The 15,404-nt window shown below is 40.1% G+C and overlaps 1 protein-coding gene across 3 annotated transcripts in view; it reads left to right on the forward strand.

Moving 5' to 3' along the window:
* DPY19L3 (dpy-19 like 3 (C. elegans)) overlaps window positions 1-12,358 on the forward strand; it is a 65,193-nt gene extending 52,835 nt beyond the window's left edge. For all 3 annotated transcript variants that reach the window (XM_019535822.1, XM_019535821.1, XM_019535820.1), the window contains exons 17-19: window positions 5,172-5,304; window positions 7,872-8,030; window positions 8,717-12,358. In XM_019535822.1, coding sequence (XP_019391367.1) covers window positions 5,172-5,304; window positions 7,872-8,030; window positions 8,717-8,878 — 454 coding nt within the window. In that variant the 3' untranslated portion in view covers window positions 8,879-12,358. The remainder of the gene's footprint in view (window positions 1-5,171; window positions 5,305-7,871; window positions 8,031-8,716) is intronic.
* The last annotated feature ends 3,046 nt before the right edge of the window (window positions 12,359-15,404 follow it).

A 15,404-nucleotide genomic window follows, 5' to 3' on the forward strand; every position in this document is an offset into this window, starting at 1 on the left:
CCTTGCTAAAAATATTGTTGTGTACTTAGTAATATGTAGTGTTTTGTACTTTTGCAGTAGTGTTCTTACAGGATTTTGAACCATTTTGCAGGATTATGAAGTTATACATTCTCTTTGATAATTCTCTTTGATTGTTTCCTTTTTTCCTTTGTTTTCTTATGTACTGTAGTGTTTAAAAAACAATTAAGACAGCCCTACCAATGTCTTAAGCATATTCTCAACTGTACAGTCCTAAATAGGAGGTATACGAAATTCTTAACTTTGGTCTCTCTCCCTAAGAAAATAGTTCATTTGTGAGATGAGGAAGGATATCAGTAGAGTGATCATATCAACAGAATGAGCTTCCCTAGTCTCTTTACCTTAATGTTAACTAATGACAACCTTAAAGCTTCTGGCCATGTAGATAATTTCTGCATTACTGTACATTGATATTTTCCCATACTACAATGTGCTTGATTTCAGAACTTGAGAGCTCATACCAGAACTATTACATGTGCCAAGCTTTATAAACAGTTAACTTTTGTCATTTTTTCCTTACACTCCAGGAGCCATACTTCAAGGTCTTGATTCTGATGTGGCATGCCAACTCAGGCACATGTCTGATAATATGCGAGAAATAAGAATGTACCCATTTTGTGGGTGCAGCAATTTGCATGGGCAAGATCTGCTCACACAAAATCAAGGTTGATATTAAATTGTATTTTGACATTCTTCCTCATTTATTTTTTGTGGTCTTTCAAGTACACAGGCCAAATCTGTTTTACTGTTTATCCATTTCAGCTAATCCTACAACTTTTTAATAGTCCTTGGGGACTAAAATGACATTCTTCAGAAGGACTCATTCTAAAATGGAGCACCTGAGAAGCCCTTTCTATAATTTCCCCTTTTTCTGAGGTTCATTAATTTGTCCTTCTCTGAATTCTTGAAACCCGAACTCTACTGACGGGGTAACCTGAGATTTGCCAGCTTTAACAACACTAAACTCCACAACAGTCTGCTGTCTGTTCTACCAAGACTTTAATAGCAATAGTCACACTATTTTTAGTGTCACAAACTGTAACTGCAACATTTGCTTTTCAGTAGGACTTCTTTAAAACAAATGCATAAAATGTTTAGCAGCTTAACAAGAACAGAAAGAATTGCTACCTCTTTTTAACCTGCACAGGTTAAGCCTAGCCACCTAATTCCTATAAAAACCCTTTGATTTTTAATGAGTTATTCTGTAGTATTTACATAATTCTATAAATTCTTAAGTACAGATAAAGCAAAGGTTCACACATTATATTACTGTGCTCAGTTTACCCATTAGTTCAACAGTAATTAACTTGTTGAAGCTTAGAGCTTCAAAACTAAATTAGATTATTTGTTCAAAATGCCATCAGGTCTGCTTGGAATGACATTTAAATTATATAATGTAAATCAGTTTGACCTGTAAGTCCTTGTCATTATTTAGTGACATTTCTTACAAAATAAATTGTTTGCAGGTTGGCCAACCTGATATAGAGCTTGGCAGAAAGCTATAAAAACAAATTATCCTTTCATTTTATACATCATTTGTTCAGACATTTGTAAAAATTGCTTCGTTTTGCTATAATAGAGAAGTGTCATTCAGTAGTTTGAAACACATTAGTTGCTTTAGATACAGACCACAGCTGCTATTTGCTGAATCAGGTGGAAGGAAGTATTAATGAGGGATGCATGTAACATGGTGAATCGTGCTGCATGTGCAATATACAGGTTAAATGTGTCATGTCCTCTTCCATTGACTCTTTCAGATAGCGAAGGTTTGCTCTGTTAGCTAAAGGCCTTGGAAAAGAATGTGGGCATTGCAGTGCTCAGTATGACAACACCCGGCTTTTAGGCACCCAATACCCCTAATTGCAAGGGTCAGCAGCCTACAGCCCATTAGCCAGATCCAGTTCACAGAGGGATTGGATCTGGCCAACAAAGGACTGATCCAGGTCATGTTTTACTAAGAGCTCACTGATTTCCCCAGCCATTTGATCCAGTAGACATTTTGCCAATGGCATGCCAATTGCCTCTGGTTGGTCCAGCCAGCTGCTTCTGTCCATGTGAAGGGCTGCTCTTCCTCCCATTCAGAAAAAGCCAGCATGCTGAGCTGCAGGCTGTCCAGGCTAGTAAATTGAAACACTGATGACCAAGGTGAGGCTTAGATCTTTCCTTTCACCTAAGTATTTCTTTCATAACCAGCCTAGCGATCACTTCTTTTAAAATATGGCCAAGGGAGCGTGGGTCTTCCCTTTTTACACTGTAGATAAAGCACTAACCCATGATGAGGAGGACCTGTCAAAAAAAAAAAATTCTGAATCCATTGGGCCAGAAAGAATGAGTAGGACACATAACCTGGAGGGTAGGCACTTAGCTGGGGTCAAGGAAACCAGGGGCTTGATCCCCAGATCTAGTTTTCTTCCCTCCTGAGTAATCACGCTCTCCACTAAGCTAGCAAGTCATGCTCACTCTCCCTCTCTCTGGCCAATATTTATTCCATGCTAAATGGAGTGGCTTCAACAGGGGGAGTGGAGAGTGTGTGATCTCCCAGAGTAACATAGGGTCTAGGGGTTAAAGCACTCTCCAGAGTGGTAGGAGAAGTGGGTTTGAATCCCTTCGGGCACAAGAAAGGGTTGAACTTGGTCTAATGACTTGAAGCTAGTTATTAGACTGTTGTCTCAGAGGGGGTGGGGCAGCGCTACTTCTGACAGCAGTTGTGGCTAGGTACAGACATTCAAAAAGCCAGAGGTGCAATCATTCCAATCTACATGGGTTTCACTAAACTGCACAGATTGTACCGAGAGCAAATGGACCTCATATTTGCCCTTTGGTGGAGGGAGGCAGGGAGGTGCCTACACTGGCTGAGGCCAGAAGGCAGGGAGGGGTGCTTCTGCAAGCCTCCCAGGATGCCAGAGCTTCCTGAGGGCAGCTGAGCACAATCAAACAGCTGCACCATCCTCGATTGGGCTGCTGGTCACAAGCCTCCACATGCTGCTCTGCCATCTGTTAGGCAGGTATTAACTGCAGGCAGCCAGCAAAGGGAGGTGTGCTGGACCCCTACTTCTGGTGGCATGGGAGTCCCTGGGCTTTGTCTGTTTCACCCCAGGTAGGATAGAGGCAGAAGGGGAGCAGGGCTCCTGAGCTGCTGAGCAGAGGTTGTGCCAGTGGCACACCTGTCATTCCCAGCCTAAGTCAGCAGGACACAGAATGTCCCTCCCCTGTCCTGGTTCCATCCTCCACACCCTGGGTGTGCGCCCTGGGGTGGCTCCTTCCAACCCCTGCACTAGATCAATGTGTGGAAGTGGGTGGGGGCCCTGATCTGGGCACAGGGGCTGGCTGGAGGCAGCGTAAGGTTCCCATCTGGCCCACAGGCCGACTCCACACCCCTCATCTGGCCCTCAACGTCCAAAGAGTTAAAGTTGAGCATCACTGGGTCAAGGGATTAGGAAAGTGCAGCTCTGCTGAGTACTGACAAAACTGAGGCATCCCTGAAGCATTCTCTAAGTAGAAAGTTAGACTCCTAGAGATCTTTACCAGCAAAATTTTGAATACTTTTGGGGGTTTTGAGGATCAATTTTGAATTTTAACACCTAAATTACACTGACCCTAGGCCCCTTGGTAGATTCTAGCCCTTAGGCTCTTTAGCACAAGTGGTAAGTCCTGTGCGTGTTGCTGGTTCAGGGATGTCCTAGCTGACAACGAGCAAAGGGGTATAACGTTAAATTCCAAGACTAATACATTTTCATTTGATGAAACACTTTCTTCATGGCACTTGTGACTTTGAATGTTTTAAGTGCAAATAAATTATTAAAAAGAGATTAAGTATTTTCAGAATTTTAAATGAGACTAGTTTTATAAACGACCAAAAAACTAGTTTTTCAGTAAAGTTGAACTGGCATATTAAAATATTATCTCTGGCCTCTTTGTATGAGATTAATATGGCAGCGCAAGAAGTTTTAGGAAAGGCTTGTGATAAATATTAATTCATTCCTAAGTATTATTTCCCGAAGGGCTGAAGCAAAATGCAATGCTTGTCTCTTAACATTTTCAAAACTTATCATGGAGCTCAGTTTAAAGAAAAGTGATAATTTACAGCCAAGACTTCAGAGGGCAAATATTTAAACACTAGCAGGTGCATTTAGTAGCTTTCGAAGAAAACACATTTAGATACGAATGGCACAATTTCTTGATTGTGGGCCTATGGGGTGCATTTCTCAGGTATTTATCCTACAAATCCCTTTCCCACTTCCGTTTTTCTTTTTACTTGCCATAATTTATTCTGTCCAAAAAAACCTATCTTGGGCACCATGCCTACCCAACAGTAGACAATAGCTGGGCAGCAGATATACTGTATTTTTAGTACATTAAATTATTGTGGGGGTTTTGCTACCGCATCCCCCTTTTTATTATATCCTTAGCCTGAAACTTGTCAGATAGTTATGTGGTAAATTCCAGGGAAAGGTTCAGATACTGATTGTGGATGCTAGGCATTAGCACAATACAAATAATTCTTGTTTAGAATCTTCTTGGTTGTAATTTTCATGACTGAAGTAGGTGGAAAGAGTTTTCTTCACGTTAGAACAAAAAATTGTTCCAAATGAATATAGGGATAATAACAATTTAAAAAAATTCTTATATTCAAATTGATTGCATCTGTCCAACACTGTATTGCTGGAAAATTAAACATCACAACATATTTTTTGAAAAGCTACTTTATCTCACACAGTAGCAGAAGCTTCCAAATATTCACAGGCTTTATAAACCAAGGCAGCCTATTATAAATTGAAATAGGCTTCACCCAAAAAGCTTAGTTCTGGGCACATATCCGAGATATGCATGTGGTTTAGAATTTTTCAGCAAGCCTCTTGAATTGTGTCTGGAATATTTGAGCCTGTCCGTTTGGACCACAGAGGATGAACATACAGGCATGCCTTTTACATCTTTGACAAACTGCAATTTTTTAGGAAACATTATTTAAAGGATTCATTGGAAATATTTTTTACTTTGGGAAATATTAGATGTACTAAAGTCAAACAGTCTGTTCCCTGAAATGAGAGGGAGGTGAAAAGCCTCCCTTCAATATATATTTCTTCCTGATTTGTAATTTTAACAACCCAACAAGCCACCATCAGGATATCCTCAAAATTATGATAATTTTTTAGGTCCAACACTCCTGAGACAGCAGCATTTGCTGGGAGCATGCAGCTATTAGCAGGAGTTAAATTGTGTACTGGAAGGATCTTGACTAATCATCCGCACTATGAGGACAAGAGTCTGCGAGAAAGAACAAAACAGGTAAGAACATTTCTGAGCTCCTCAACTAGATATCATTTATAATTCAGCTGGTTTCATCCCACAGAAACGTGGACACTAATGGAATGTTGAAACTGAAATCACCATTCATTGCTCCTAGTGTCAATTATGAATCAAGGAATTGGTTTAGTGCATGAAGCTCTTAATGTCTTGGGCAGCTGCTACGTTGTGTCCAGGCTCTTGTATCTTTTTAGGTCATGTCTACATAGCACAGGTTAGTGGTATGTAGCGATGTTAAGAACAAGCAGACCTAGGGATCTCTGCATGGTAATGCTTGGGTCACATATCCATGCCTCAGAGCTTGAGCACAGAAAGAGCTTATGGCAAAGGTAATTTTTAGGCACCTTTGTGCTTTCTGTATCATTTTGAGAATCTCTCAGGTCTGCAATTTACAGTAGGCCACCCAGGGCATGCTATAGGTTATACCAGGATTGGACAAAATATGCCAGATCTGGCCCACCAAATGATTTTGTCCAGCCTGCAGTGGGTCCTGCATGTGCAGTTGGTCCCACCACCACCAGGCGCACAGCAGGGCTGGAGCCATGTAGCTGCTGAGCCACCACTGCCCAACCCAGCCCCATTGTCTGGACACCCTAGCCCACCTACCCTGCAGCCACCACCAGTGCCAAGACCCATATAGGCAGGATATGTGGCTGGGCAGATGAGATGTGGCCACGAGCAGTGTCTGAAAGCAGGACAGGCGGGCAGGACTAGGATCACAGGGCAGGATCATGGGGCAGTGACAGTAAGGGACAGGGCTTAGGCTTAGGGCAGGGGCCCTGTGACGGGCACTGGTTCTGCAGGTAAGAGCAGGCGAGGAGTGAATTGCAGCTCTCTCCTGATCCTTGGCCCTGCACTGTCCCACAATCCTGAGCCCAGCCCCACCTACCCATTCCACTCCCAGACACAGCTTCCCACCTGCCTGCAGCTCCATCCTGTCCACCTAGCTACATGACCTGCTGTGCAAATCCTGGCCTGTCTCCATAGAGACCGTAGGATTGTGGGGCAATAAGAGTGTGGGGCCAGCACCCAGGACAGAACCATATTCATTAGTGTACCTATTCATTAGTGTAAACTACACTATCCATTGTCACGCATGGAAATCAGTGCATGAGTTAAGAGACATCTCTCTTAAATGAGGGGATATTTTCAATGGAGAAAGTTTAAACTTGTTTCCCTGCCATGACTGCCACAGAACAGATCTGTTGACATTTAAGTGAATGCTCCAAAGTATGTTTGTTTCAGTGCTCCCAGCGAGGTGGCTTTTAGCTGAAGTAGGTCAGAAGTCTCCTTTGTGGAGAGTGAAGTTTTAGCTAAAATTTTATAAGTGTTCATACATAACTTAAAGTGCTAGACTGGTCTTAATCCATTTGAATAATATAGCAATGTTGCTTAACAGGGGAGAATATTTCCTGGCTCTTAAGGGTCAGCTGGGATAAGAGACTGATGATAAACTTCAGTTCCTCCATTAATGTGTCATGTTGGGAAAACGCACTTCTGTAACTCTCCCTAGAGAACTAAATTTGATGAGGGATTCATGGATATTAATTCAGCAGCAAGAGCAAACGCTGACTTACTCTACTTCATGGTTTTCACAGAACCAGAGGATGAAATTCTGGTCCCACTGAAGTTAATGGTTATGCTGCCATTGACTTCATTAAGGTCAGAATTTCACTCAACTTCTCTATGACCTTTTATTCTTCTTCCCACATTCTTGCTGAAGCAGCAAAACACATCAAGTAAGGCTGAGCTGCATGACACTAGAAACATGCAAGAACCAACCTTTGAAAACTCTTAAATCCATATTTCACTTTGTAAGAACTTGAAAGAGTTACAGTAAGTAGGACAGCCCTTGTTACTTTAAATACCCCTAAACTCCCAAGGAGTTTGAACTCCAGATGAAGAAACTGGCCAGAAACTTCATGAAGTGCAGTGGAGACTTTGGGCCAGATGTAAGGGAGGTCTTAGATATCTCCAAGTTCAGTGCCATAAGGTTTGTCTTTTAGGTGCCTGGCCTTTGGAGTGGGAGTTAGAGCTCTAAGTCAGGTGCTTAGGCTTCTTACATAGTGGGACACAGGTGCCTTAGCTCAGTGATCAGAAAACCCACATGCTAAATAAGGAGCTTGGTTAGCTTGAAGCCAACTACTAGGAAGTGCAGGCACACAGATGTGATGCGACTCAGCATCTCTAGAACTTGGCTACCCAAACAGGGATGGATGCTTCTGTCCTTTCAGGGCCCAGAATCCTCTCTCCATAGTAGGCACCTACAAGTAGGTTTTGAAAAAACTGAGCAAGACTTGTTCGTTTTTCAAACGTAATTGTCCAAGGATGGGGAGGTGGTGGTTCTGCCTTTTGCCTAATAGTTTAGTGGCTTCACCACCCAGGAAGTGTGGGTTCCAGGTCCTTCTCAGCTGAAGGGAATTCTAACCTACATCTCCCATCTCTTTCTATCTTGTGAATCAAGTTGAAAAAATAATGAATTAAGACAAAAAGATCTACAGTATTAATTAACCCATTTTGCTCTTAAACCTTCATTTCTGTTTCTTCAGGTTTATCAGATATATGCAAAGAGATCTCCAGAGGAAGTATACCGAACACTGAGGTCTTTTGGCACAGACTATGTGATCTTGGAGGACAGCATATGTTATGAAAGACGGCACAGCAGAGGCTGTCGGTTACGTGACCTACTTGATATAGCTAATGGTCATGTAAGTACTGTACAAGGCCTTAAAAAGAAATACGTGTTGTTTAATTTCTGCTAGTAGGAAAGCATTTAACATAATAGTCTAAGGCAGCTTACTTCTTTTCCATTTTTGACACAAGAGTAAGGACCAAGGCCCAGAGACCTCTTGAGGTGAGGAATACAACCTACAGGAAATCTGGCTGGTTCAACCAGTAGTATGTAATGAGGGAGAAACCCATAATAGGATGGAAATAGTTACTCTGTGCTGCACCTCACACTAATACTACATGTGCATACCGTTTCCTGTGCATACTCATCCAGAGGCTGGGTGGGTGGATTTCTGAGTTTCAACTCGGATGGCAGATGAAGAGTTTTTGTTGCATGTAAGTTACTTGGCTATACCCAGGACCTGTGCCTTTCACAGTGTAGAGCCCTAAAGATTACATACCACCACACAGCTCCTCTGCCAACACCACACAGCTCCTACACCATGCATAAACCAGATTTAGATTTTAGCTTTTCATCCATTGTGATGCTATTGTAATGTCTGACAGTTTAATTTGATTCTCTTCCTCCTGTTTGGTTCAGTCTTAAGTCAGACTCTCTGAGCATAGAGAGAAAGAGGGAGAGAGAATTTTGAAAACTTGAGTTATGACTTGTAACCATTTAATACTTAAGGGTGTTTCACAGACCTGTTCACTTTCCTTACAGATCATGGATGGCGTAGGAGACAATGAACCCAATTTGAAGCCTTCAGCGTATCCTCGCTTTTGTGAGGAAATTAAAAAAAATTTACCTGCATATACCTTATACTTTACTCAAGTATTTCAGAACAAAACATTCCATGTTTACAAGCTCACTAAGCATAAATAGCATGAATTCCCAACTGTGGCTCAAGTTTAATATTTTAATACTCAGTCCACAAGGGGAAGTGTTGAAGACGTTTACAGAAGTGTTACATTTCTAAAGGCATTTTACATTGATTGTTCCTTGGCTAATTACTGTGATTCCTAGGTTAGTTTCAGACAGTTTAGTTTTGATCACATTCTTGACATTGCCAAAATTTTCTTAGATTTTTACACTAATGGTAGCAGGGGACCATCATAATTGAGTCTGATCTCTACACATATAGGCCACAGAATTTTTCCAGAAGCTGAATTTTATGTTTAGCTCACTAAAAAATATGGACAGAACAGGTAGTTTGCCTCAGAACTGCAGAATGATCAAGCTGTATAATTCTGCTCAGGGGTTTGGATATTCTACTGTAAGCTGAACATGATAAAAATTCAGTGAAGGCAGGTACGCCTTGCTGTCTCATTACTAAATATGCATTAGCCTCAGTTGTCCAAACTGATACTTCAAGGTGGACCACGTTGCTTAAGCAGAGCCTCTCTTTTTGGTTCAGTGGTGCTCTGTATGGGTGTAAAGCTCCCAGCATGTGCATCTGATTGAAAATCAGAGCCTTTTGTAGTGAAAACACTGTGGAGAATAAAGTAGTTTTTATTGTTGTTTTAACACTTTACTTATACAGATGTGTGTTGCCTGTTTTTATGCTGTTTTAACTTTTGATGATGGGTCTTTGTGTATTTCTTGTGAGTCTTTCATGCTGGAGCATGTTGCTGTATGTGGCACATTGGTAATCTCTTAATTTAAACTACTCACCATGAGTAAATGATAACAAAAAAAATTCTCCGCTGGGATTCTCACAACACTATTTATTATCTGTACTCTGCACTAATGGGAGATTTTTCTCTAAGTGAATCTCTTCCAATAGCTGGTGCAGAATACTGAAGTTGAACACTGCCAGTATGATATGGGGAGTGTTTTGCCTTGACAGTAACAGAAGTTTGTATGTGAATGCACACATGCACCTGCATAAGCATGTCTCGGAGCCTTGCTTTTTAGTATTCGAGACACAAAAAAACAGGTCTCTTTTCTTTAAAAAAAGAATTAAAAAGCACATGATCACTGTTTCTCTCCTCTTCACCCTCAGAATCTAGAGCTGATTTGGGGCTGACAATGAAGATGCAGCTTAACTTAAAAACCATTGAAAACTTTGTGTTTTTGTTTTTAGCCTTTGTATTTCTCCCAGGCTAGACCTTTATTAATTCTATCAACTTTTTTAACTGTTGTGTAGGAAACATGTCACTTCTACAGCGTCTTGGTGCAGCTTATTGTTTTTATACTAAATGTAGAGACTAGGTCTGTGTGAAAACCTAACAACACTTTGCAACCTTACCTAGGCACCTGCTAATGTATAGTAGTTCCTTATGAAAAGCAAAAGAGTGATGATCAAGTAAGTGCCTCTAGGCCAATGCTGAATTAACATTTGAACACCTATAGGAGTGTATGTGGCCTGCTCAGATAATTCATTTATGTTAATTACTGTTGCAATTAATTTCTAATGACAGGAAACTTAAAGTGGTACTCATAGCACACTCAACATTTAATTTAATCAAGATGTGTAATGAGATTAACTTTCACAACTGAGCTATGTTCCAATTCCAAATGATTTAAGTGTTTTCCCTTTGCAGTTGTACTGAGGTAAATTACTGCAGGGGTAGAGATGGTCATATCACATGCTCAAACAATTTTATATTCAGTAAATACTCATTAAGCAGCATTCCACATCTTTCTGCACTTTCATGTGAACACAAAAGGAAAGTGTGCTTTAATCAAACTGTATTTAAATCAAACATTGACAGTAGTGAGGTTGTTAAACTGAACGACTGAAACTCCTGAATAATTTCTATCCTGTATTCCTTAATGAGGTTGGAGACCAGCGCAGTTTAACATAATACAATAATAAAACATTTTAATCAGTATTAAAACTTTAATTAAGCCCGTAATGATGCATGCCTGTTCTTGCTGACAGCATGGGTCAGTAAATTCCTCAATGAGTGCCTTGCAGTAATTGAAAACAAGCACATGTAAGGTACAGTGTGTCTAGATCCATGTTGTCTTATTTTAAAATGCAGTAGTATCTTTTTAAAGGCGCAGTATCTTTGCTGTAATTAAATTAAATATTACAATGTAAAATCAGCTTTTTGATTCTAGGAGTCATGCTTGCAGACACAACACAATTAAGCATAGAAAATCCGGACTCCAGCCATTTATTTTGAAATAGATTATATGTTTTCTATTTTTAATACAGGCTCTTATTTAAAGTTGCCAAAAAAAATCCAAGTCTCTTAAAGAATCAATGAAGTGCCAAAAGACATTTATATAGTAGAGCCCAAGATAACTTTGTTCTTTGGAAACTATCAGAAACATGGTCCTTGATTTCCAGACCCTAGACCAAAAGGGAATTCAGTTTATATAATACAGAATTTCCAAAAGCATAAGAAAGAAGACCTTTGAAACACGTTTAAAGTTTTTGTAGTTTCTGAAATCACCAGTCATTTGAGCCTTTAAGGCTTAAATATGCTTTACGCCTAAATTTTCTGGCACCCGAAAGAATTAATGCAAAGATGGAAAGGCATGTTACATGGCTATGGCACTAATTAACCATATGGCTGTGCCAACTCCTTAAAATAGTAAATAAGGAAAAGTCAAATACAACAGAAGCAAAACACTTACCAGCTGGAGAAGAAGGCAGGGCAGTGAACAGGGTTATACTCCAAGCAAGTCACCTTAGGGGAGCAGCTGCTTCTCTCTTCCAGATTTAAAGGGATGACTTAAACCAAAGGAGAGCATGCTGGGAAAGACTTTGCCCAATTGGAGACTTCATTGGACTTAAGCAACCAGAAAGATACCCTACCAGCAAAGGTTGACAGTAGTAAAGGGCTAAATTCCCTCTTCTCTGGAGTTCTTATAGCCAAAGCCTGGTTTGTTGTGGAGGGGTGGATAGTTATGTTGTCCTTTTTGTTTCTTGCTGTGATCATGTTTGTGAATTAAGAATCTGAATTCCTTTTATAGACCTCTGCCTGTGCTTGAAGTGCAACTCACCCCACACCTTCGCAGAGCCTAGTGGTTATTGTGGCACTTCTCTCTGGTTGTACTAAATCTGATCCGCCTGTATAAACTATGGCAGCTTTTGTTTGTGTAGGCATATCTATAAATACGTAATTTGATGACTTATTGGATACATGACATAACATCCATAGACAGCTCCTGAACCGATAAAAATGATGCATTAGGGCTTTAAAGTACAAGGGTAGAGGACTTTTTAGATCAGAAACCCAGGATATATATTTTTAGGTGAGAAAAGCCTTTGGGATTCAAAAGTGCATTTCCATTTCTGTTTTCAGTGTTTTGCTGGTGAGAGCTAACATACAGTTGTTTTTATAAATATATTGTACTGAGATGTTATGATCACTGTATACTAAATAAAGCTGTGTTCTTTTAAACTCACAGCAGAGGACTGGTTTTTATTTTTGTATAGGTAGTTAATAACAGTAATTATGGAGCCTGTCCCTCACTCAAGTCTCCTGTGTTCTCTAAAAGTCAGTTCTCTGTCAGAAGTTTGAAACTTAATGTAAGCTTGTTATATGACATGTAGGGTTAATACTTTTTTTAATCATCTTTGTGGCTTGATGGCTTGCTAAAGTCACTTTGATTGAATTTGTAAGTTAATGGTTTAGTAGTCGTGAGTTTTGACAAGGCAGTTCCTGCACTTAGTTTTAGTGAGGGCAGCAGGCTGTCTTAGGAAGTTATACTGGTAGTGGTAAATAAAATTTGCTTTGACCCATAAGGATCAACTATAGTACTGCTTTTTGGTTTTCTCAAGCTTTAATCATTTTCATGATGGAAAGAAGCATGTATTCTTTGAGGGGGAGAAACTGGAGAGAATAACTGCATGTGGCAGATGCCTTATTTGAATTTAAAGGACCTAAAATAGGCTTGATTTTTTTTTTTTTTTTTTTTAAATACAGAAATGACATATACAGATATAGACACAAATCTGCTAACATTTCTGTCCAGGTCCCTGTTTCACTGGTGGTTAGAACAAGCTTTTATGCATGATGGAACTCTTCAGGGGCTTTTTGCCACTAAAGAGAATTGGGTGCAAACCATGGATTGAGTAAAGCTATGGATTTAACTACCAGCATGTGATCTGTGCATCTAACCTAAATTATTTACTCAAGGATAATCAAACTAAATTTATTACTCAAGGATAATGAACCCTTTTTCAGTGCCTTCTATTAAACTGGATGCTCTTCTTTTTCTCATTCCTTAGCATCAACAGTAAGTAGCACAAACAACTCACGAGATGTTAGACCAAGCTGTCACCTGTGTTTCTAATCAACAGTTGCTCAACGTCCTCCTGATCTCTACACCTGCACTCTGTTAAGAGGATAAATGACACCTGGAGCCACATTTTCCCAGTGTTGCCTCACTCCTGAGCCCCTTGGCACTGCCCAGTATTACAAACTAATGGAAGTCAGCTTTTCAGTGCCTTGGCTACATGTTATACTCGGAATGCTATTTTAAAAGAAAAAACATGAAGATTACTGTAGCTGACAGGCCGCAGATTAAATACTTATATCCACAAGATTATTTAAATTTTAGACCCATACAAATATTTTATAGGAAATAAAATGTTCTTACTACATGTTAAAGTCTGTAAAGAACTTGGAAGGAGATTAGTAAAAGTACCAGATTACTGAAAATCCAACTACCTAGGGACCTACTTGATTTTTTGTATTTAAATTTTTTTCTTCTTTTTTCCCCCAGGTTGCCAAGCTTTTTGTAGGCGAGCCAGCTGTCTCCGTTCTTGAGAGATGTCAGTGCCTCTCTTTGATAAGCATTTTTGTAAAGAAATAGGGAAATGTTTGTGTGCATCTGTGTGCAGAGGGAACAAGCTAAAAGGCATGATTTTAAGGCTTCTACAGTAATTAGAACAGCAGCATACTAATTAAAGCAGATAAATGAAATGAAATGATTAGCAGTCCCTGGTAGGAGGAAAGGTGGATTTTTAATAGAGTGGAAACCTGCGAATGATTATTTATAGCTTATTACTGCAATTAAAAAGTATATTTTATGTTCAGATAGCATTCATTTCTGTTACATTTCTCAAATTGTCTAACCTCTGTATTATTGTATTCTGGGTACTCTGTAAACCCCAGATATGAACGTACTTGCACATGAGTAGCTCTGTGGAACCCATTTATTCAGTTGCCTTAATTCATGTGCAGAATTGTTGTCACAACTCATAAAAGGTGGTAAAACCTCCTAAGAATGGGCCATTGAAAGGTACAAAGGCTCTTCCCCCAACCTTTGCATGGTCTGCGTAAAAGCAAGGAAGAAGTGCAGTCCCTGCCTTGCCCTGGACCACCGTCTCAAAGTAGCAGGAACGTCTCCTTATGTACCCTGATACTCTCCCAGGTCAGTGCAACTCCTCTGAGAATTAATTATTGTTGTCATAAAAGTCTTTGTGCCATGTGTTCTGGATATAAAACGATACATATCATTCATATGAATTGCAGTCGGAGCTGGAAACAAGTAAACAAGGCAAATTTGCCAGTGAACTTATGGGGCTTATGTTTACTTTAGACAATGTAGAATAGCTTTTACCTATTGCTGTTTTATCCAAGTAAGTTTAGTGAAGAAACAAGTTTTTCTTTTAAAACACTGTATGTGTAGAAATGTTTAAGCTGAATGACTTAATTCTTTTCCTGTTTTAAATTACATTTTCCCTATTTATGCATCATCTTCAAACAGGTTTGTAGCAGTAGATTATTTGAGCTTGAGTTAGAGGGAGCTCTGCATTTCATGCCTGCTTAGAAACAGAAATATTTTTTAATTTAGATATTTAATGTTGACTGATTCATGGACTTGGACCCCAGGGAGTCTCCTGATAGTGACCTCTCCACTAGACTGTTAAGTTGTACTCACCATGACCCAGTGAATATTGTAGTTTACTGTGCAAAGTCCAATAGTTTCAACAAAAAGGCTGGTAGTTACTATATAGTAAATGTGCTCGATGGGGTTAGTACAGTCCTGCAGGAACTATACTGACATCTGTGGGCAGTTACCTAAGTGCAGACATTCATGGGGAAGGTGGATCAGGGTAAAAATGGCACCCTTCTCTAACTTAGTTCCCCCGGGTGCAAACCTTACACTTAGACCTAGTCTCAGTGATTGGAAATCAGTGTAAACCCATAACAGTACAGAAGTTCTGTGCACATAGACCAGTCTAAAAATGGCAGAACTCAGTCAAAAATAGACCTGGATTAATGTATGCTCAAACTTAATCTAGGTTAGATTAGTGCATGGAACTTCAATTGCCTATATAGCCCTGGGGTGGGGAAAGCCTTGCTGCTGGCCCCAGTACCAAGACTATGCTTTTTGTGCCTATCCCCTGGCACTGGGCTACTTTTAGCCGCCGCCGCCCCTTCCTCCCACTTCCAGATGGACAATCCCCTCCATAAACCAGCCAACCCTCCCAGCCCACCAA

This window comes from Crocodylus porosus, unplaced genomic scaffold (genome assembly GCF_001723895.1).
Source record: "Crocodylus porosus isolate Cpor-Errol unplaced genomic scaffold, CroPor_comp1, whole genome shotgun sequence".
NCBI lineage: Eukaryota > Metazoa > Chordata > Crocodylia > Crocodylidae > Crocodylus > Crocodylus porosus.